The 21544-nt window shown below is 43.4% G+C and overlaps 1 protein-coding gene across 3 annotated transcripts in view; it reads left to right on the top strand.

Annotated features, from left to right (window-relative positions):
- Positions 1 to 21544, top strand: part of MAPT (microtubule associated protein tau) — a 1132093-nt gene that overhangs the window by 425504 nt on the left and 685045 nt on the right. For all 3 annotated transcript variants that reach the window (XM_078645042.1, XM_078645040.1, XM_078645041.1), the window contains exon 5: positions 16422 to 16487. In XM_078645042.1, coding sequence (XP_078501168.1) covers positions 16422 to 16487 — 66 coding nt within the window. The remainder of the gene's footprint in view (positions 1 to 16421; positions 16488 to 21544) is intronic.

Here is a 21544-nt window from a genome sequence, read left to right as displayed (position 1 = left end):
TCCCTCTAGCAGGGTGGAATGCTACCCTCGTCGCCAGAATTGGCGAGGGGGTAGTATTCCAAAGCATATGACACCTTACACAACATGTTTAGATAAAGCCAAACCAAAGTTAGCATTAACCGCGAGGATTATAATGCACTTAAGAGTATATGGTATGGTGATATCATAGAACAGCTATAAGGACATGGTTCCGAAAGCTGCAGACAGGCTCAGCTCATGCTAGAGCGCCATCTCACTCATAACCAAGCACTCTGCCTCCAGGATTGTTAAGGCCTGCCATAGGAGTGACTTATAGGTTACTGTGGGTCTATATATAAGGGTAGATATAGGAATACTATACCTAAGCAAGGGGTGATTACACGACCTTGCCCCAGCTGAGTGATCAGCCAGTTGTGTCAGTTTGGATATCCAGCCAGGGGTGGCATAATGCATGCTGCAGCCCCTGGTAAGCCTTGGTTGCACCTATGCCCTGGGCACCTATGGTACACTTATACAGGGGCTGATAAGGTGAACCAATTCCCAATTGTGGATGTACCTAGAGTACATGGTGTAAATTTAGAGAGAGTGCATCTGGGCTGTGGGTCTGATCAGCAGGCCCACAGCCACATCTAAGTCGAAAACCAGAGAAGCAAAAGCAAAAAGTGGGGGTGACCATAGGAAGCAGACCCTACTCTCCTACACACTTTACCAAGGGAAAGGTGCTACAGCGGCTTTACTCCATAATATACCTATTTCAGAAATCTGTAAGGCTGCCACCTGGAAGTCAGTCCATACATTCACAAAACACTACTGCCTGGAGACTGATGCCAAGGCAGATGCTCAGGTTGGACAGGCTTTCCTTTGGAATCTGTTTGCATAAAAGAACGTCACTTCTCTGCTTTCCTCCACTGCTTGGGTGTTTATGGGATGGGCGTGCTAGTCTATTCAAATGCTTATGACTATACACGGAAATCCCCAACAGGACAAGGAATAGTTTCTTACCTGTAACTCCAGTACTCTTGCAGGGGTATTTCCGTGATAAGTACTAAGCAACCCTCCCTCCTCCCCGGTGGAAGAAGCAGACTGATACAGGATCTAGCATAGGCATTCACTTCTCTTTGGCACAGTATCCATTTTCAGGATAGAATGGCAGCCTAGGGGGTGCTTCTCTGTCCAACCTTTTCATCTCTATCATGAAAAAAGGTGTCTTGTGAAGGGGAGTTTTCTATATGTATCAAACTCCATAAATTACAACATTTTTAAACTACTGGCTACCTTTTTTCACTTCAAGGTGAAGTAATGGCCAGTGTAGCCTAGTTAGGCTGCATTATTGTCTTTCTATCTCTTAAGTGTCTACACAGGCCTTCCCGAAGAATGGGGAAGGATGGGAACTTAAGAAGATATATCTAATGAAGTGCTCCGGATTCCCCGCACGTGGGCAGGACTATTCAAATGCTTATGACTTATCACGGAAATACAAAAGAACTGGAGTTACAGGTAAGAAACTAATTCTTTCTGAAGTTGCTTTCTGTAGTAAATGGGTTCATTGATTTTTTGAAGGGATAGCTAGTAGCAGGCTATATTTGTTTGTTGGCCGTGTGTTCCTTGAGGCTGAGGTTGAGCCTCGTTTGTACTATTCCTTACTTGTTGTTCTCAGCTAATTCTGTTTTGAATGGGTAGAGCTTCAGGTAGGTGCTTAACATCCAGTTTTGAAAAAGATGTAGTCAGTTTTTGAAGCTTTGGATGTCTGGAGCAAAGAAGACTTTTAGTTTTAGTCATGTATCATTGGCATATTGGTAAACTTTGATACTGTTATCAGTTAAACGAGCCCCAAGATGCTTGATGTAGAAGCTGAAAATGACAGAAGACCCTGGGGGACTGCACCTGTGGTAGGCGTCTTTTGGGAACTAGAGATCCCTATGAGAATAAACATATGTCGATTGGAAAGGTAGAAGGATAGAGACAAACCACAATAGACAATACAATCAGTTCTTTGTCAACTACAGTTGTCCAAGGGGATGATGTCCCCCAAACACCAGCTACTGGATGGAGTTATGCAAATACACTGTCATCTGAACACAAGCAAATCTCTGCCGTAAAGACCCACAGCTGACAAGCAACTACCACAGCCATGTCTAGAAACATACCCATTACTTAAATTGCAGGTTAATTACTAGAAGATGCACTGGTTTATTTGTAAGGCATTACTATATAAGCACCAAATTCAATCTCAGACGATCGAAGCAACGCTGCATGATCATCAGTATATACAATAGAGCTCTCTCTTAATGTGTACCCTGATTGAGATTGAGCTTTACTCCAGTATTGGAACTTTCATAGATTCAAATGCTTGAATCATTCCCCGTTGTCGAGATGGGAGTCCCCCGGTATTATAAAAATAATTGTCTCAATAGACATAGAAACATAAGGCCTAGGCCTTAAAATCTTTTATAACGTATCTCTGTCTTTTAATAAAAATGACCAAACTTAAAACTCAACCAATCAGAAGAGACCACCCTGTAAAACGTTCCTGAGAGAGGCTCTAGTCTCTCAGATTTTCTACCACATGTCGTGCTAAAGGAGGCTCCACTGAGCTCTGCTCAGTTTTCTCTTAAGATTTGGAGTATTTTTCACCCTTTCAACTTACTACCAACTCATTGGAATTATTTGAAGGTGATTCAAACTGACGTCCACCATGTCAGAGGCACCTAAAAAGGGTTTATTCAGAGCCTGTGGAACTTGCAGGAAGAAAATGCTGCATATAGATGACAAGCATAAGGACTGCTTATACTGTTTGTACCCTGACCACAAACCAAAGGAGTGCAAGTTGTTGTACCTTTTCTACCAAGACTCTTAAAGACCAAGAAGGAAAGCTTCTCTTGTGGCTTCAGAGGCTAAAAAATAGAGATAATGTGGTCTTTGATGAGGAGAGTGATACATCGTCTAAATCCTCCTCAAGAGCACCTCAGACACAACCTTTAGATGACCCTGCGGGCTGGTCGTAGCAGCCACCTAAAAGGGTGTACAAAAAATCCTCTCAAAAACACACTGGATCTGCCAGCAAAACCTCTCATGAAGAAAAGAAGGCTCTAAAGATCAAGAAACCAGTTTCAGAACCTCCAACGCCACCTATGAAATTGGAGCATACCTTCAAAAAACCTACCTTAGCTCCGCAGTTGAGCAGCCCGTCGAGGACACCACCATCGACGAGAAGATCATCACATGAGGTAATTCCAGTAACAACGACAGTGTTTTCAATCAACACTGTGACTGTTTCTGCAGCATCGATGTCATCATCGTCGATGGGTAACGTACCTCTATCGTCGACGAAGCAAATCATGTCGTCGAAATCTTCATCGTCATCGAGGGGTCAACTTCCGACGACGACCAAGGTGTCAATGACACCACTCCCATCGACGATCTCGTCGACAGAGACCTCGTCGACAACGACATCCACGAGAGAAGCAGCGTCCACAACGGAAGTGTCGCCCGCCTTACAATCGCCGAAGATCCCTGTCGTTGGCAGTTTTCCATCGACGATGACAATTCCGTCAATGAAGATGATTCTGGCGGTGATGCATTTGACGACGGGCTCGTCGACGAGGAAGGAAAAACATAATATTTCAAAATTGCAGTTAACACCAGCTGTAACCTCACCTAGTCAGGTGCAAGTTCTTTTGCCATCACATTTCTTAGAAGAAGAGGATCATGAGGACGAAGAGTTTGACGAAGATAGCCTCTTCGTGGCAGCCTTGAGCCCGTCTGATCTTCATGTCAAATATCAAGAGGAGTCTGATGAAGATTATGGTTATGGACGTCAATATTACCATCCGCAACAGCAACATGACCATCACCAACAGAAGATGATGTACCTCCCGTCAAGTCTTATGACAGACCTGCAATTTATACTGGCGGACGATAAAAGGAGATTTCCGCCCGAGAAGAATATCCAACAGACTTCACCTACTCTGCCTTCTCCGCCTGTTATTCCACAGATACAGGTCCGTTCTCCTGTTCTCCAACAGTCTCCTAGGGTCCAGCTTCCTACTCAAGCTCCTCCTATCGAACAATTAACATCCTCTGATGTGGAAGTTGAGAGAGAGGAAGGAGAGATTCATCAGGATGAATGGAATTCCTACATGATCCCCACTACGGCATCTCCATCTTCCCCACAAGCGGATTCACCTCCGGAAGACATTGGGGACTTCCACAACCTTCAGGAGAGAGTGGCTAAGCGCTTTGATTTACCGTTGCCCATGCATAATCAAGACTGTTTTCTGTATGATTTTAAAGAGCCTTATAGAAAAACAGTAAGATCTTTGCCTATTATAGATTACATATGGAAGGAGGGGCTAAGAATAATGCAAAATCCAGCAACTGTTACACCTGTGTTGCAGAGACTAGACAAAAATATAAAGCTCCGGATGATGCTCCAGCTTGCTTAATTGGCCATCTAAAAGCAGATTCAGTAATCTCGCAAGCAGCGCAGTGGAGCTCTAAAAATCCTTCAGCTCTCCTGACGGCTTCTCCGGACAAAGAAGGCAGAAAGCTTGACAACATCGGCAACCGTTTTTCAACGATGTCAGCTATAATGGTCCTAGCAGCGTACTCTTTGGCTTTGCAGGGCCATTGTAATAGGCCGATGTGGTCGGACTTGTCACCAATTTTGGATAAACTTCCACCAGATGACAAGGAGGAAACTAAGAAAATTCTTCTTGAGGGCGAACGGACTGCCTCTGAAGTGATATATTGTGCTATGGATGCAGCTTCTACTGGGTTCAGGCAACTAGCTGGAGCGGCCATCTTGAGGCGTCAAGGCTTGCTCAAAGCCACCACATTCCGGCCTGAAATACAAACAAAAATTCTTGATCTATCTTACAATCAGGAAGAATTATTTGGTAGCCACGTTGACGAAGCCTGGCAGACTATTAAGAAAGACACTGATACGGCTAAGTCTCTGGGGACTTTGCAGTGCAAAAAGAATATTTTTCATAGCTCATGAGGAAGAGGTTACCAGTCTTACAGATCAGGATACCAACATTCCCGTTATTCAACATATCCTACGACCGCTCAACAATACAGACCCCAGTATACCAGCCGCCAGCCACCTGCGGTAGCCTACAACGAGGCTTCTTTTAGAGGAAAACCAGGACGTCTCGTCGACGACAATGACCTCACCCAGCTGTCGGCCTCTATCCCACTAACTTCATCCCCTGCGGGAGGCAAAATATTATGTTATTTACAGCAGTGGCGGGGCATAACTTCGGACCGATGGGTCCTAAACCTTATCCAATTCGGCCACTCATTGGAATTGATAGAGAGCCCTCCAACAAACCCTCCTCAGCCTCGCTTCCAGAGGCACCTACACCTCTTAAAGATGGAAGTTACCAACATGTTACAAAAAGGAGCGATAGAAAGAGTTCCTTTCAAACAGAAAAGGAAGGGGTTTTACTCCCGGCTTTTCTTGATACGGAAGAAACTAAAAAACTGGAGACCGATCTTAGATTTGCTGAATTTAAAAAATTCATCAAAAAAACAATTGTTCCGTATGATTTCTATTCAGGATGTGCTTCACCTCCTCACCAGAAATGATTACATTGCGTCGCTGGATCTCTAGGATGCATATTTTCATATGCCCATACGCCAAAAGCACAAAAAGTTTCTAAGATTTACAGGGGCCGGCAGTCACTTCCAATTCCGCGTCTTACCCTTCGGACTAAAATCAGCTCCCCGCATTTTCACAAAATGTTTGGCTCCAGTCGCAGCATTTCTAAGGCACTTCATCAAATTTTCCCTTACTAGACGCTTGGCTTCTAAAAGCCCCCATATACGAAGCAGCAAAAGCATCCACAATAGCCTATCAACAACTTTTCAAGAACTTGGGCCTCACTTTAAAAGTCGATTTTAAAAGTCGATTTTACAACCATCCCGCCAACTGGTGTTTCTGGGGGCTACCCTGGACACCATGGAAAACAAGGCCTATCCTACTCTGGAGAGACAACAGAGGATAAGATGCTTGGCAAGCAGGGTCCAAAAAAGAAAGTCAATTTCAGTACGCCTTTTCAAATCCCTCCTAGGGATGATGTCTTCTTGTATCCCCCTCATACCTCATTATCGTCTCTAGATACGTCCTCTTCAGGAAGCTTTAAACGAACATGGGTACAAATAGAGGGTTCTTGCGACGAACTGATCCGAATCACTCCTCCCATTGGAACTGGTGGACACAACCTCACCAATTATGGCGAGGTCTTCCATTTCTATCACAGGCTGTTCCTGATGTGATTACAATGGATGCATCGCTAGAGGGCTGGGGTGCTTTCCTACAAGACTTGCAAGTCAGCGGAAGATTGCCGCCTTCCCCCAAGCATCTTCATATCAATCTTCTTGAGTTGCAAGCAGTTCAACTAGCGCTTCAAGCATTTCTGCCAAAAATACAAGACACGTAGGTACTTATCAGGACGGACAACACGACAACAATGCACTACCTCAACAAACAGGGAGGAACAAGATCTCTCCTGCTCTCTCAGGAAGCCCAACTCATTTGGCGTTGGGCAATTCATCACAAAGTGCATCTGTGACCGAAGTACGTCCCAGGAAAACAAAATATCATAGCGGACACATTGAGCTGATTAAAGACTACTTGTCACAAGTGGGAGCTGGAACAGCACACTCTAGACAACATTTTCTCCCAATGGGGCAAGCCAAACATAGATCTGTTCTCATCTCCAACAAACGCAAAATGCTGGTACTTTGCAAGTTGGCATCACCATCAGGATTCCTGGGGGTATGCCTTTTCAATAGCTTGGTTCGGCATATTTGCTTACGCCTTCCCTCCCATTCCTCTCCTGCCACAAGTGTTAAAAAAGATAAAGACAGAACCCTGGAAAGTCATTCTGATAGCTCCAGCCTGGCCTCGCCAGCACTGGCACACGGAACTGCACCTACTGCCGATCAAGTCTCTGATCCACCTCAGACCAATTCCGTCTCTCTTGACCATGAACCAGAGACAAGTGTGCCATCCAAACCCCAGTTCTCTGAAATTGTCAGCCTGGTGCCTGAGTTCCAAGAATTTCAACACCTAAAAATCCCACAGGACTGCAGACAGGTACTGGCTAAAGCAAGAGCAGATAGAACTAACAGGACTTACTAGTTGAAATGGAAGACATTCTGCACGTGGTGTGCATTGTCTAAACTTATTCCTCTTCATTCTCCCCTTGTGGAAGTCTTACCCTATTTACTTCTCTTGGCTCGCTCAGATTTAGCCCACACGTCAATTAAAGTCCATTTGGCTGCCATTTCCAGTTCCGCAGAACAGCTAAAGCTCCATCTTTATGGTCCTGCAGAGTAATAAAACAGTTTCTCAAGGGGCTTTTTAGAATGTTTCCTCCAGTATGGTCACCTCCTCCTACATGGCAACTGAATACGCTGCTCAGTCAACTAATGAAACACCCGTTTGAGCCTATTCATAAAACGGACATGAAGTTTCTACCTTGGAAGGTGGCTCTTCTCCTAGCTCTTACTTCGGCGAGAAGGGTTGGAGAACTTCTAGCTTTCAATACTGAAGAACCTTTCTTACAGTTTAAATAAGACGAGGTTATTCTACGAACAAACCCTAAATTTATCCCAAAGGTCCCTTCGGATTTCCACCTTAACAAACCAATTGTTCTGAACTCATTCTTCCCAAATCCGCAAACTGCAGCAGAGTGTGCTCTGGACTGTCTAGATGTTAAAAGGTGAACAGGACTAAGTCATTTTGAAAGTCAAATCAACTCCTTATTGCATACAGTGCAACTAGAAAAGGTTTCTCCATCACTAAACAGAGCATCTCCAGATGGATTTCAAGTGCAATTGTATTCTGTCTTCAACAAGCGGGTCATCCTCTGACGTCAAGAGTTTGTGCCCATTCTACAAGAGCGATGTCCACATCTATAGCGCTGTTTCCAAGTGTATCCCTGCCTAACATTTGTAGAGCAGCAACATGGAAAACGCTGCACACATTCACCAAGCACTACTGCTTGAATGCTGGGAATAAGCAAGATGCGGCAGTGGGACAAACGGTTCTCAGACATCTCTTTCAATAAGGTGAGCCTTCTTCTTTGGTTTCTTCCCACCATCCTGTACTGTCTCACATTTTCAATGGTTTGAATACTCTTTCCGCTTATGAACTTATATATAAAATTGTATACGATGAATGCTTTCAAGAATGCCTCAACTGTAGTGATTTATGGCATGAAAATGTGGTACTTACTATTCTAATTCGAACATGTGAATCTGTGAAAGTTCCAATCACCCACGCACACAAAGCGCTCCATGACATGGGCCCCGAATACCTCAACAGCCGCCTCTCGTTCCACACCTCCACCCGCCAGCTCCGCTCCGCCAGCCTCGCCCTCGCCACCGTCACACGGATTCGCAGAAACCACCACCGGAGGAAGATCGTTCTTCTACCTGGCAGCCAAAACATGGAACTCCCTCCCCGCACACCTACGACTGACCCAGGACCATCTCACCTTCAGGAAACTCCTCAAGACCTGGCTATTCGAACAGTTGCAGCACACCCTTCCCCCCAGCGCCTTGAGACCCTCACGGGTGAGTAGCGCGCTCTATAAATGGACTGATTGATTGATTGAATACTGGAGTAAGAAACAAGTTACTTACCTGTTACCTGTAACTATAGTACTCCTATATTGTAATCTTTCATAGATTCATATGTGACCTGCCCGCCTCCCCGGAGAAGGCTCACTTACTTATCTCAGTTTTTTTCTATTATGCGCACTTGTGCTTGGAACATCTGAGGGACTGGAGCCTCTCTCTCAGGAAGGTTCTACAGGGTGGTCTGTTCTGATTGTTTGAGCTTTAAGTTTGGTCCTTATTATTAATGGACACAGATACGATATAAAAGTTTAAAAGGCCTAGGCCTTATGTTTCTATGTCTATTGAGACAATTATTTTTATATTACCGGGGACTCCAATCTTGACGACGGGGAATGATTCAAGCATGTGAATCTATGAAAGATTCTAATACGGGCAAACTATAGTTACAGATAAGTAACTAGTTTCTTCTTTTCTTCCTAATGTTCATGAATATATGTGAATGTCTATTTAAGAAGATATCAAATTTTCTTACTCTTTCATCAAAATCTTCACTAAATGCTTACATGAAGAATGAAAATCAACAAACAACAAAAACGTGCAACCCTTATACTTTACCCAGCCTTCAAGGTGAAGTAAGAGCCAGTAGCTAAAGCTGTGTCCCTTGCAATAGTATGTGTAGGAGGCTGGTTTAGTATATTGTGCACACTTATGTAAATGATGTACTTTGCACTAATTCAGACAACCGTTATGGTGATTTTAGTGGTCTTTGATAACCATTGAAAACTTTCAGAGTGGTATATCTTGAAGGAGTGTAATGCAGCTTGTTTTACTAACTTTAATCAGTAGCGTGAGTTAAATTAAAAAGAAACACACAGTGTGTTGTGTAATTAAAAATAAGTCTATTTATTACACAACACACTCACTAACACATTGAAATATCTCCTACCGTAGGTATCAACACAATACAGATGAATTCTTTAAAATAATCAGGTAAGTAGCAGAAATATACACTGGTTTCCAGGGGGAGACAAAACGATATTTAAAGAAATTGGAATGCGAACTGCAAAGGAGAACCTGACTTGGGCCAGAACACAAGGAACCACCCACGGTAAGTACCCAGGAACCCCGTGGAGGCGGTGTGCAGAGTGGAAACACAGCTGTGTGCCCAATGGAAGTCAATGGAGAAGTCGCGGTTGCAGTTTTAAAGAATAGGACCCTTGCCGGAAGACTGGCGGTCAGAGAGCCACCCCACCGTGACCGCCCCAGGAACCATGTTACCTGCACCAGGGAAGCCAGGTGCATAGGGGTCAAGTGGTGTTGGAACTTGCCGTAGATGACAATGGAGACTTTGAGAAGATGCCTCTGCAGAAGACTGTGAAGGAGTCCGGTGGACTCCTAGGGTGGAATCTGGAAGTGAAGAAGCTGCAAGCAGAGGGTCAGAATCTATGCTACGGAGAGGTGACCAGGAGACATGGAAGCACAGTGCCCACCGATGTCAAGAGGTTCAGAAGAGACAATGGTGACCTTGTCGCTGCAGCTGTGAGAACCAGGCAATGGTGAGGAAGACCAGGAGCAGTGCACAAACTGTCACACGTCGGATGTCGATGTCTAGGTGGTCCATGTCTGGTGGGAGCACTAATAAGGCCGCAACTGGTGTGGAGAACGAAAAGGAGCAAACGTTGGGGCCAGCAAATTCCAAGGGACCCTCCAAAGGCAGGAGAGTCAAAGCATGTCGCGAACAAGCAGGGCAGCCCACTGAAACAAGCGAAGAGCTCCAGGATTAACCACAGGCCAAAGGCACAGGAGTTGCAAGAGGACCTCAAGCACCTCACCAAAGTCAGAAGCCTACAATGCAGGAGATGCAAAGAGGACTATGTTCTTCAGGAAGTGTGGTGCGGGTGGTTGTACCTTCTTGTAGCCCAAAGATTTCTGGAGTGCAGAGCCAACAATCCTTGGCCACTTCAAATCGGTGCTTTGCACAGGGGCTCGGTTCCTGCAGCCCTGACGATGGATACTGTCCTCCAAATTGCAAAGAAGACAGGTTACGCCTCTAGGGAGCCACAGAACCAACACCTGTGTTGTTGAGTCTCAGGATGTTTGTGGGACGTCAGGAGCAGCAGTCCGGTCAGTTTTGTTTCAGTGCTTGCTGATGCAGGGAAGTGACTCCTCCACTCCAAGGGAGATTCCTTTGGGTGTCCTTGATGCTCCATGGTCTGTTGAAGAACTTGGATGAAGTACATATACAGACGACGCATCAACTTTAAGAATAGCGAGACAAGGAGCAGTAGGAGTCTTCCTTGGTGCAGTCTTGGTTCCAGTCAAAGTCCAATGAAGTCCAAGTGTCCAGACGATTGAAGAGCGATGTAGTTTCAGGGTTGAGTCAGAACCCACAATGAATCTGAGGACCCACCCACAGAGGAGCAGGTAAGTACCCTAAGGAAACGGTTGGGACAACTCGGGGGTCCGTCTCAGAGGAGAGGTTTGACAGAGTGAAGGGTACTCCCATGTCCTATGTCCAGTTTCGCCCCAGAGCAGGAACCAAGGCTTTCTGAACTGGTTCAAACTAGAGTATGCAACGAGGACACCAAATGTGCCTTTCAAAGCAGTCTGGTGGTGTTGACATGCAAGCCCAATACACTTAGTACTGTCTGGGAGGTGGTCAGAGGAAACCTATTGCTCTACCTTCCCCTGCTCAAGCTTGGCTCAGCAGCAGGAATGCAGAATTGTATCTCTGGTTGGCAGCATCACTAGCTTGCTTGCAGACCCTGAAAGGCTGTTATCAGACATACAGGGGGGTCCCCTAAGGGGCCCCAGTACATATGATCATACTTCCAACACTGGAATTGGTGATGGGGTATGATTCCAACATGTTTGAAACCAACCATGACCGGGTTCAGTGCAGCAATTATGTAGTTAGACATCTCGTAATGACTGATGTCCACTATATGTCTTAAAATGGCTGAGCGCAATTACAAAGCCTGGAGAATCTACTCTGGGGTTTGTAGGGGTGTCCTGCTCATGCTGAGGCACCTTCACACATGTTACCAAGCACCCTGCCATCAGGACTGAAGAGCCTATCAGAGGTGGAGTGTTAGACCTGACATAGCTTGGCATAGCTTGGCGTGATTACCCCGGACTTTTTGCCTTTGCCTCCTGTGAAGTTAGATGCTGTAGGTACTTGCCATTTCTAATCATTGTGCAAGTACAGATGTTCCCTGTATACATTGTAGTGGTGTTTGGTTGTCTCTGATTGGTATGTTTGCCTTACTAGCAAGATCCCTAAGTGATTTGCAGTGTGTGTGCCAGAGCTAGTACTAAAGAAATGTGCAGAGAGGGAACACAGGTCTTCAGTGGAGGGCCTGCATGCATTATGCTAAATTAGCATGTTGTCCTGACACGTGCTACCACTTGTCAGGCCTTACTTTCCCTTTTGCATACACATGGGCCACCCCTGTAGGACGTCCTGGGTATCCCCTAGGCAGGCTGGAGTGCAGGTAAAAGGCAGGACCTGTGCCAGTGTGGGTGCTAGGCCCTGACAGTGGAAAATACTCCATTTCATTTTTCCTGGTGAAAGGCCATCCTGCCCATAGGACAGAATGGAGAGGCTGGGTGTTGTATTGTTAGCCTAGTTTCCAAAGAATTGGAAATGGAACAGTGAAGTTTGGTATGTCTGTATTCACAGCGTCATAACGCATCTTTTTGGGTAGATAGATTTGTCGCTGTGTGTCCAGAAACTGCTGTTTGAGAAAATGGCTGAGGTTGTGCTTTAGACCTTTTTGTGTGTCTCAGCAGAATGTGAATTGCCTGCCTGGATATGGGAGAGGTGAGAAAGGCTGATGGAGGTCATGCACCAGGGGAGGGGTGGAGACTGCGCTAGGCTGCCCTGCACCTGAAGCGGCAAGAAGGAGAGGCTTTGCGAGCTGAAGAGGCCTGGTTCAGAGCCATAAAACAATAGACCCATCTCCCTCTGAGTGATTAAAGGTCCAGGCCCCAGTATCAAAGAGAGGACGGTTACACTGGGCGGGAGATACGCAAGACAGATTTAGGGAGGGGTCGGGGACCCCTGAGTACAAGGAAATTTCAAAGACAATGAGGGGTATAACTGGAAGAACTACAACCCCAAGACTTTGGTTACGTTGATGATGTTGCAGAGAACGGTCTCGGTATTGTTCAGAGAAGTGCTGGGAGCGCTTTGAAGACGCTGTGGACTGGTCGAGTCTCTGGCGGCTTTGACCTGTCCACGCGCGATCGGGAAGAAAACCTCTGCCTCAGGAAAAGTTGCTAGAGACACTTGACCCTTCTTTTGTGATCTGGGGCTTGTGGGCAGTTTGTAGCTTGACCGAGGTGAGACTGAAGGGGCGCTGCAGTTGGTCGTGTCCCTCCATCTTCCTGAGCAGGACTTTACTGGGTGCTGCACCCTGTACCCCAAGGGCCCGAGGTGAGCTGGCTCCCTGTTCGGAAACACAGGAACATAAAAGTTTCCAGGAAGTCTCAAGTGGCGCGGTGGTGGGACTGTGTCTTGGCAGCCTGAGACCTCTGAAGAGGTGCCTAAGGTGATCGTGGGCACCCAGAGCAAATCAAGACTATGACGTGCAGGGTGCGTGTCTTGGTGCGGCTACAGGTGTTGGAGCGCCTGTGGATTGTGGGCATTGTGGAAGAGAGCCGAGATTCGGGACACTCAGGGGGTGCGTGTTGCAGTGCAGTCTAGTGAAGAGTGCCGTGACATCTTGGGCACTAAGAAGTGAGTCTCCGACACGCGGGTCAGCGTGTGGTGGTGCAGCCAGGGCGTTAGTGAAGAGCGGCTGGTACCTTGTGTGCACCAGGAGAAGAGGTGAGACTCAGAAGCAAAGTGTGCGTGTTGTGGTGCGACCCGGGCGTTAGTGGACAGCGCCTGAAGACTGTGTGCACCAGGAGACGGAGTGAGTCTCAGATGCACCGGGGGTGTGTGTCGAAGGTGCCCCTGGAGGTACTGGTGAGGATTACTGGGAAGCGGTGGGCACCAGGGAGTGAAAAAGAATTTCGTAGCGCGCGCTGCATCGCATTTCGCGATGCAGGGTGCGCTACGAAATTCGTTTTATTCATTAAATTGTTTACTTACCTGCAATTATCCATATTCCGTTGTTTACCCCCCTCCACCCTGCCCCTCCCCCGCACCGCCTCCCTGCCCCACCGAACTCCCTCCACGGGCCGCAGCTGTACAAAAGTATTTACCAGAACCAATTTAGGGGAGAGAGCACAGTTGCTGGAGTTCTGATTAGAAGGATTCCAGCAGACTAGGTCCAAAACACTCTGACACCAGGCATAAAGTGGGTTAACCATGCTAGAAGGATCCTACTTTCCTACTGTATGGTCAGCCTGAGACCTTAAAGATGGTAGTCCCCATTCACAAACTGAATTTTGTAGTAGATGAAGTGGTACCAATGTATCACTACTTACTACAAAATACCATTCATAAACCTACAAGTTTAAATCTCCACTCCACTTCTCCTACTTTTTCATGTGGTGATTCTCACACATGTAGGTTTGAATGCTTAGTAGTAAGTGTGAGGGACCAGGAGCAGTGGCTGAAGAAAAGTCATATATTGTAAAAAATGGGAGTAGTTTAGAGAGGAGTCAGTACGGGTTTGCAGTGTGCTAAGGAAATTTTTAGGGAAGGACAGCTTGCCACACACAAAAGAGTACGTTTGTTGCTATTCTCAAACTACATTTCTAAAGTTAATATAGACAAAAAGGACACACAACAGTAGTAAATGTACTCCAGTTTAGACCTGGAGTAAGTCCAGGGCCACAGTTGGCCAACCACTGGTAGCTCAACACCCTCCTACATAAGGGAGGCAGCAATTTAACTACATCCACATAGAAAATAATATTAAAATACTTTCATTTATTTCAACTTTTAAAAATGCATCTGAATGTGATATAAAGTTAAAAAATTATATAAATACAACTTAAATATTACTTATTGATAACATATTTTAATACACTTTCTAATCTAAAAATGATACCTGTTTTAAAACAAGATTACATTAATTTACATACATTCTATGCGCAACATTTTGTAATACATAATACATAAATATAAACATTTTACATTAGGTGGGATTATATTTGGATAAATCCTTTAAACACTTTAATGTTTAATTCAATAATACATTAATATCGCTGTAGCTTTTTTATCTTGTTCCTATGTTTAAAAATGCATATATACATTTCAGTTGCTTTATTTACATAGTTTTACCATTTTTTAAAATGTTTAATGAACCTATTAAATGTTTCCAGTGCTTTACCATACGGAGATTAATTTCATGCTTTCTTTCAGAAAGATTATTAAACTATGTGATCATAAAATATTATATATATATATATATATATATATATATATATATATATATATTACATATGTATACATATTGTATATGTAATACATTTAATTTACTTTAAATATATTTAAAAAAGTTAAAATATAACAATTTAATTGAACATTATTTCCTGTGAGGCTCAATTTTGAGTCCCAGCCTTCATTATTTTCTTTGTGAGAATGTTGCAGTTTCTTAAGTGGTTGACCATGTGTGGTGCTGGGCTTACTGCTGCTCATTTTGGCTGTAGGAAAGTACACCAGTAAATTTGATTCCACACCCATTTTCAGGGGGTAGTGACATAAAAATGTAAGAGTAAATGTACACATGTCACTTACAGGTGTAAGTTAGCTTTATGAATAACCACAATAAGGTCGTTTTTTCTGCGTAAAACTAAACTGCCTTTTTGTGGGGTTTTTTTGTTTTTTTTAATCTGCCTTGAAAAACAGGCAAATCAGTTTTCAAAATCTGTCTCATCAGTTATATATGTTTTAGGACTTCATTTGGTATATTTTAAAATAAAATAGGTAAAATCCAGATTGTCATACATGCAAGATCTTTCTTATTAAATGGTTGTGATCCTACTCAAAGGCAAATGTATTTAATAGGTTTAGTGGGTATTTTCCAGATGAAAAACTAGGAGTTCATGCAAGTAATTTTTTCCTTTTTGTTTCACTACTTACTTATCTGAGGACTGTGACTGCAGAACTCCCAACAAGATGTGTAGAGTTGCCATATGGCACTCTTATTACAGGTTCTAAAAGCTATATGATTTAGATTCTAATGTTCAATCTTATGCAGAAGACAGACAACCGTCAGTGTCTAGTTTGTTAGTTCCCACATTGTTTCTTTAGAGCCCCTACTCCCATTAGAACCTTCTTCTTATTCTCCCCTTAACGTGTGTTGAAATCTGGGCAAGCAGCTGGTATAAAAAGAAACATCTTATCTGAAACAATATTTTTTTGGGTCAGCTTATTCAGATTTAAAACCAACTCCAACATCCTTACCATTAGTCATGTAAAGTTCATGTTTAGCTCAAATTTAAAGATGCACCCAGAATTTTAACTGAAGCTTCTGTCTCATGACAGGGCAATGTAGAGTTCCATTTTCAAGGGTATAACTCAATATGTTACTTTTTTATTGAAAGTATGTAGTGTTCCTTGATACCACCCACATACCACTACTGCATCCTCTGCAAGTCCCCTTTGCCCCACACTGTAGGGAAGAATTTGAGTAGGAAAATGAGTAAGAGTCACTTGATGAAGAACTATTACCATTGGTAAGTTTCAGTTTCAAGGGGCAGTCAAGAGAATTTTCACTTATTTGTTTATCAATATACAAGTTATTTATGATCGTAAATACTAAATTAAACATGTATTCCCATAACCACTCCTTTAAAGTAATTATGTGGATCGATGATTTTTTCACAAGAAAGGTATGATTATAACACTGTTAACTAAGTCTTTTTTCCTCTCTGGCCTATCAAACCAGTTAAGGAAGCTGGTGTTGGTGACACTCTAGATTATGAGGTCCAGGTTGCGGGAGATGGTGCCCAAGGTCAGTAATATATTTGGTATAGATTGATAGAAGTTAGTATGGGAACAATTTCAGTTTTTAGATGAACTCTTTTTAAAAATATGTTTTTAAATGTAGAAGCATATTTAATGATGTGAGCCTGCTGCTTTCCAGGTTGAAAGACAAGATTGTGCAAACAATAGGAATAATATTTAGCAAACCACATATGCCTGCTATCAGATGTTATGAGTAATGCTTATCACAATTGAGGTTAAAGTTGATCTAGCAGTACAGCCATCAAGCCATTAATTAATCCATGACTGTATCTTTGTAACTTGTCAAAATGTTATGATTCATTTTCATATTTTCTTTGGTTTGAAATCTTCACTTAGATCTATATTCTTCGCAGATAATGATATTAACTTTTCCTTATTGTTCCAAAGTGTTATTTAACCAGTTAGGGGAGAGTTGGAAGTTGTTTTTAAAACATTTCTTTCGTTTCCTGCATTTAATCTACAAGCAATACAAACGCATACTGGTTAATATTTTTAATTCAAAAGCAGGAATTTCATTTATTACCCTGTGTTGACTAGGTATGCAAGCCAAACAGTCCCAGACTGGATTTGAAGGCAGGGATGTGTTTGAGGGTTTATAAACATTCAGGGCCAGATGTAGGTAGCTAAATACCGGTCGGTAACGGCCGATTTTCGGCCGTTACCGACCGATATTTGGCTTTTGACATGTAGGTGGGTCGGAATTTACAGAATCGGTATATTTACAGATTTGGTAAATTTACCACTTCTGTATTTTTCCGAATCGGTAAATATACCGATTCTGTAAATCCATATGTAGGTGGCACAGTTTGCAGTGCCACAGGCCCTTAGGATTTCTTATTTTACCACCCAATCCTATTGGGTGGTAAAATACCGAATTCCAGTGTACATGCACATCTGTGCATGTACACCTATGCCATGTGACACACAGACATGCCCTCGGGGCATGTATGTGTGCCACATGGCACACAAGCCTGCATTTGGGGTGCTACAGGGTGTCAAAGTGACACCCCGTTCCCCCTGCCAGGATTCGGTATTTACCGATTCTGTAAATACCGAATCGGTATTTCCCATTGATTCCTAGGGGCTTCAAGGCCCATAGGAATCAATGGGAAATACCGATTCGGTATTTACAGAATCGGTAAATACCGACTCTTACAGAATCGGTAATTGTAAAATTAAAATTACCTACATCTGCCTCCTTCCAATTTACCTACTCTTAAATACCGATTCGGTATGATTCGGTATTTAAGAGTAGGTAAATCGGAATTACCTACATCTGGCCCTTAATTTTAAAAACATGTTTTGCATTGCACTGAATGTGTTTTTTATAATGAAGCGTTTATGTATATTGTCTATTAGTAGTTGTGAAATCAACATAATTGTTATTCATACAGCCACTGGTATCTCAAAATTTAATTATAAGGCAACATTTCAAATATTTAAACCTTAGCGCTGAAGGAAACACACTCTCAATATTTGATAGAAATTAGACTAATGTTAATCCATGTGCCTGGATGCTTTATTTGCTTTCCTTTACAATTTGAATGCCAGTGGTGAGTTAGTTCTTCTTCCATATATCATATGCTCTTCATTAATATTCACAAGGATACGTTGTCTAATGTGTTAGGACTTAGACAGGTCTGTCCTCTGGTATTGCATGTGGAACTAGGATCGCTGACCACCTTTTATTCCATCTTTGACATGATTAAGAACAGTATCTCTTTTGAGTAGTATGGTCTGGAGTAGCTAGTTCATCTGTAAAACCAAAGGGGATGATGGACGGAGTGTTGAACATTGCAAGCACTCACCCCCAGTCAACTGATCTGGGTTTAATCCATCACCATTCTTTAGCTCACTCCGCAACCCCAGTTCAGACATGGCCATATGCAAATCAGTCTGACCCTGTGCCTCATGGGAACAGTCCAGCCCGAACTGCCAAGCCATGTCTTGCCTGGACCGTAAACAAGCATCCTGGGACCGGTTTCTGGCTAATCAGCCGTCATCAGCCAGGCTAACTAGAATCCAGTGTCAAAGTGAGCAAGGGACCCACCTCTGGGCATACCCTGCCAACTTAAGGCGAACAAAGCAAAACCAAAGGGGATGATGGACGGAGTGTTGAACATTGCAAGCACTCAACCCCTGTCAACTGATCTGGATTTAATCCATCATCATTCTTTAGCTCACTCCACCACCACAGTTCAGACATGGCCAAATTCAAATCAGTCTGACCCTGTGCCTCATGGGAACAGTCCAGTCCGAACTGCCAAGCCATGTCTTCCCTGAACCGGAAACAAGTATCCTGGGACCGGTTTCTGGCTAATCAGCCGTCATCAACCAGGCTAGCTTGAATCCAGTGGCAAAGTGAGCAAGGGACCCACGTCTGGGCATACCCTGCCTATTTAGGGTGAACAAAGCAAAACCAAAGGAGATGATGGACGGAGTGTTGAACATTGCAAGCACTCACCCCCAGTCAACTGATCTGGGTTTAATCCATCATCATTCTTTAGCTCACTCCGCCACCCCAGTTCAGACATGTTTAGCTGCCAGATTTCCGTTTGGAAGCACAGGCAAGTGTCCCCCAGCCAGTTCATTTGCTGGTGAGCAACACCTGTCGTTTCGGCAGAAGGCATGGAATGTCCTTTTCCTTTCAAGTGGATTGCTTGCTAATACTTCATTATCTTTTTTCTGGCAGGTGCAGAAGTCTTCTTTTATGCCATTGTCACTCAAAGAAGTGATTAATATAAAACAGGAGTGCTTTTTTAAGTTTGCCAGTTTCAGATACCTGCTGCCTATGAGCAAAGTGAAGGGGAGGGAGAAGGCAATATTAGGAAGGTGAAATAGGCATTTACTAAGTGGAGAGGGTTGCTGTTACTATTGCCGTCAACAATAGTGGATTCAGGCAGTGAAGAAGAGTAAGTGTAGAAGTCTCTCAACTCACCCCTGCTGGAGTGAGTTGTGGAATTTACTGAAGAGTCCTCAAAAGAAAACTACCAGGACGTCTTAAAAGTAGGCAAAGACAGAGAGATTTCATCCAATCAGGTACCTCAACTTATGTGGAAGATTTTGAACATTTTGGAAGCTTTAAATATTGCGATAAGATTTCAATCAATTAAGTGTTTATCATAGCTGCAACTGTCTTTAAACTGGATACCCAGAAGATATTTATGAACCTGCTCTTCACATGTATATCGTTTTCAGATTTCACACTGATGATGATATGCATGAACCACAGTGTAAAATAGGCATTCTAAAGTCAATAGGTCTAGAGAATAAAGGAAATTAAGCCATCCAGAGTATAAGCCTGCAAAACCCTTCTATCATCAGCTTAATAATCAGCTATATTACCATCAATCTTTACAGTAGCACTGACATCAGCAATAGTAGAGATTGCATTACCGCAGATATCAAGGGGTTGTGGGAGACCGAACACTTAACTGAAGAAGAGAAGGGCCCTTCAACATCTAACAATGACTTCTCATCCCTGTCGTCAGTTAACTGTCATAGTAGTAAAAGCTTTGCCTGATACCTTGCACGATGGCAACAAAATCTAAGGATATATGAGCATTATCTCTTGTGAAGAATGTGTGTTAAAATCATTCTCCCAAATGTAAATCTTGCAAGATCTAACCAATACCATTTCACCAAACAATGCTAAGAGTTGTCAATCTAGCAGCAATAAACGGCAAAATAATGGGTCCAAGAGCACACCAAAATAAACAGTACTTCCTGGTAGGAGAACAGTTCCGAATACTAATGCTTTGCCATACATTGTCGGAACCTCACCAAGAATATGCACCATATACTCCAATGTTTGTATTCTTATATTTCAGTCACTCAGATGGATAAGAACATTTCTCAGATACACAATGCCAATCCAGTTTAAGATGCTGCTTAAATAAGCACAGAGAGCGTCTCCTAATTAATGGCTGTGGTGGCAACCCATGAAAGGAAAAGGAGGCTGACATCATAGCTCACTATTTGGATAATACGCTCCCAACAGCCAATTCAGAGAAGCAGATACTACAGGGATTTCACACTGTAGTGACGTGTATGAAATATCCTGGCCCCCCTCGTAGCACTTACTTACTAGATCAGATAAACTTTAATGCAAGGAATTGCATGTATTCAGATCTCTTCAACACAAAACAAGAGAGGGCCATATGTATCATTATTAGACATAGCGATTACATAATTGCGATTCTCTGCGAATCACAGTTAGGTGATCGCTATTTGAATTTTTGAAAGTCCATGAAATTCATTTACGGTCTCCTAATGGGTCGTAAATCGACCTACCTCATTAATAGTCATGCAACTTGCGACCCATTAAGAAACGCAAAAATCACAGGGATGGTGGCCACCATGTCTGTCACTGCTTTTAAATAAAGCAGCCTGTTTTCCTTAAAGGAAAACAGAACATATTAAAAAAAGAAAAATTAAAAGTATTCTTTTAATTTTTTAAGAGTAGGCAGTGGTCCGTGGGACCACAGCCTGCTCTGAATTTTTTTTTTTTACCACCATTCACAAAGGGGAAGGGGGTTCTTGGGGGCCCCTTCCCATTTACGAATGGGTTACCACCTACTTGAAGTAGGTGGTAAAATACAAATATTTTGCGACCGCATTTTGGGCACAAAACATTCCTATATAGCGTTTTGCGACCGCATTTTGGGCACAAAACATTCCTACATAGCGCTGCGATGGAGTATTAGGTAGGGATGCCCTGAACATTCCCCTTCCTAATACCGAATTGGTATGTAAACGCAATTCCAAGTTGCGATTCAGTGACATATTACTGGTTCACAAGTTGGAATTAATACATACCATAATGCATTTTTGCGGTCACAGATGGCCCTATCGGGCTGGTGCAGGTCCTTACAGGGAAGATCATAATCAAATGTTACTGCAACAAACAGGCAGAGTGGGGTCCTGGGTCCCGTGCTAAGAGGCCTCTGCAGCTGTCTGATCTGTATATGACAAACTCAGCAGCTGATGCCTATCTTATTATGAATGCCAGTTTCACCCGGAGGTGGCGCAGGACTTCTTCCC

The sequence above is a fragment of the Lissotriton helveticus genome, chromosome 5_1 (genome assembly GCF_964261635.1).
Source record: "Lissotriton helveticus chromosome 5_1, aLisHel1.1, whole genome shotgun sequence".
NCBI lineage: Eukaryota > Metazoa > Chordata > Amphibia > Caudata > Salamandridae > Lissotriton > Lissotriton helveticus.
The sequence above is the reverse complement of the archived record's forward strand: the minus strand, read 5'-3'. Positions and strand labels throughout refer to the sequence as shown.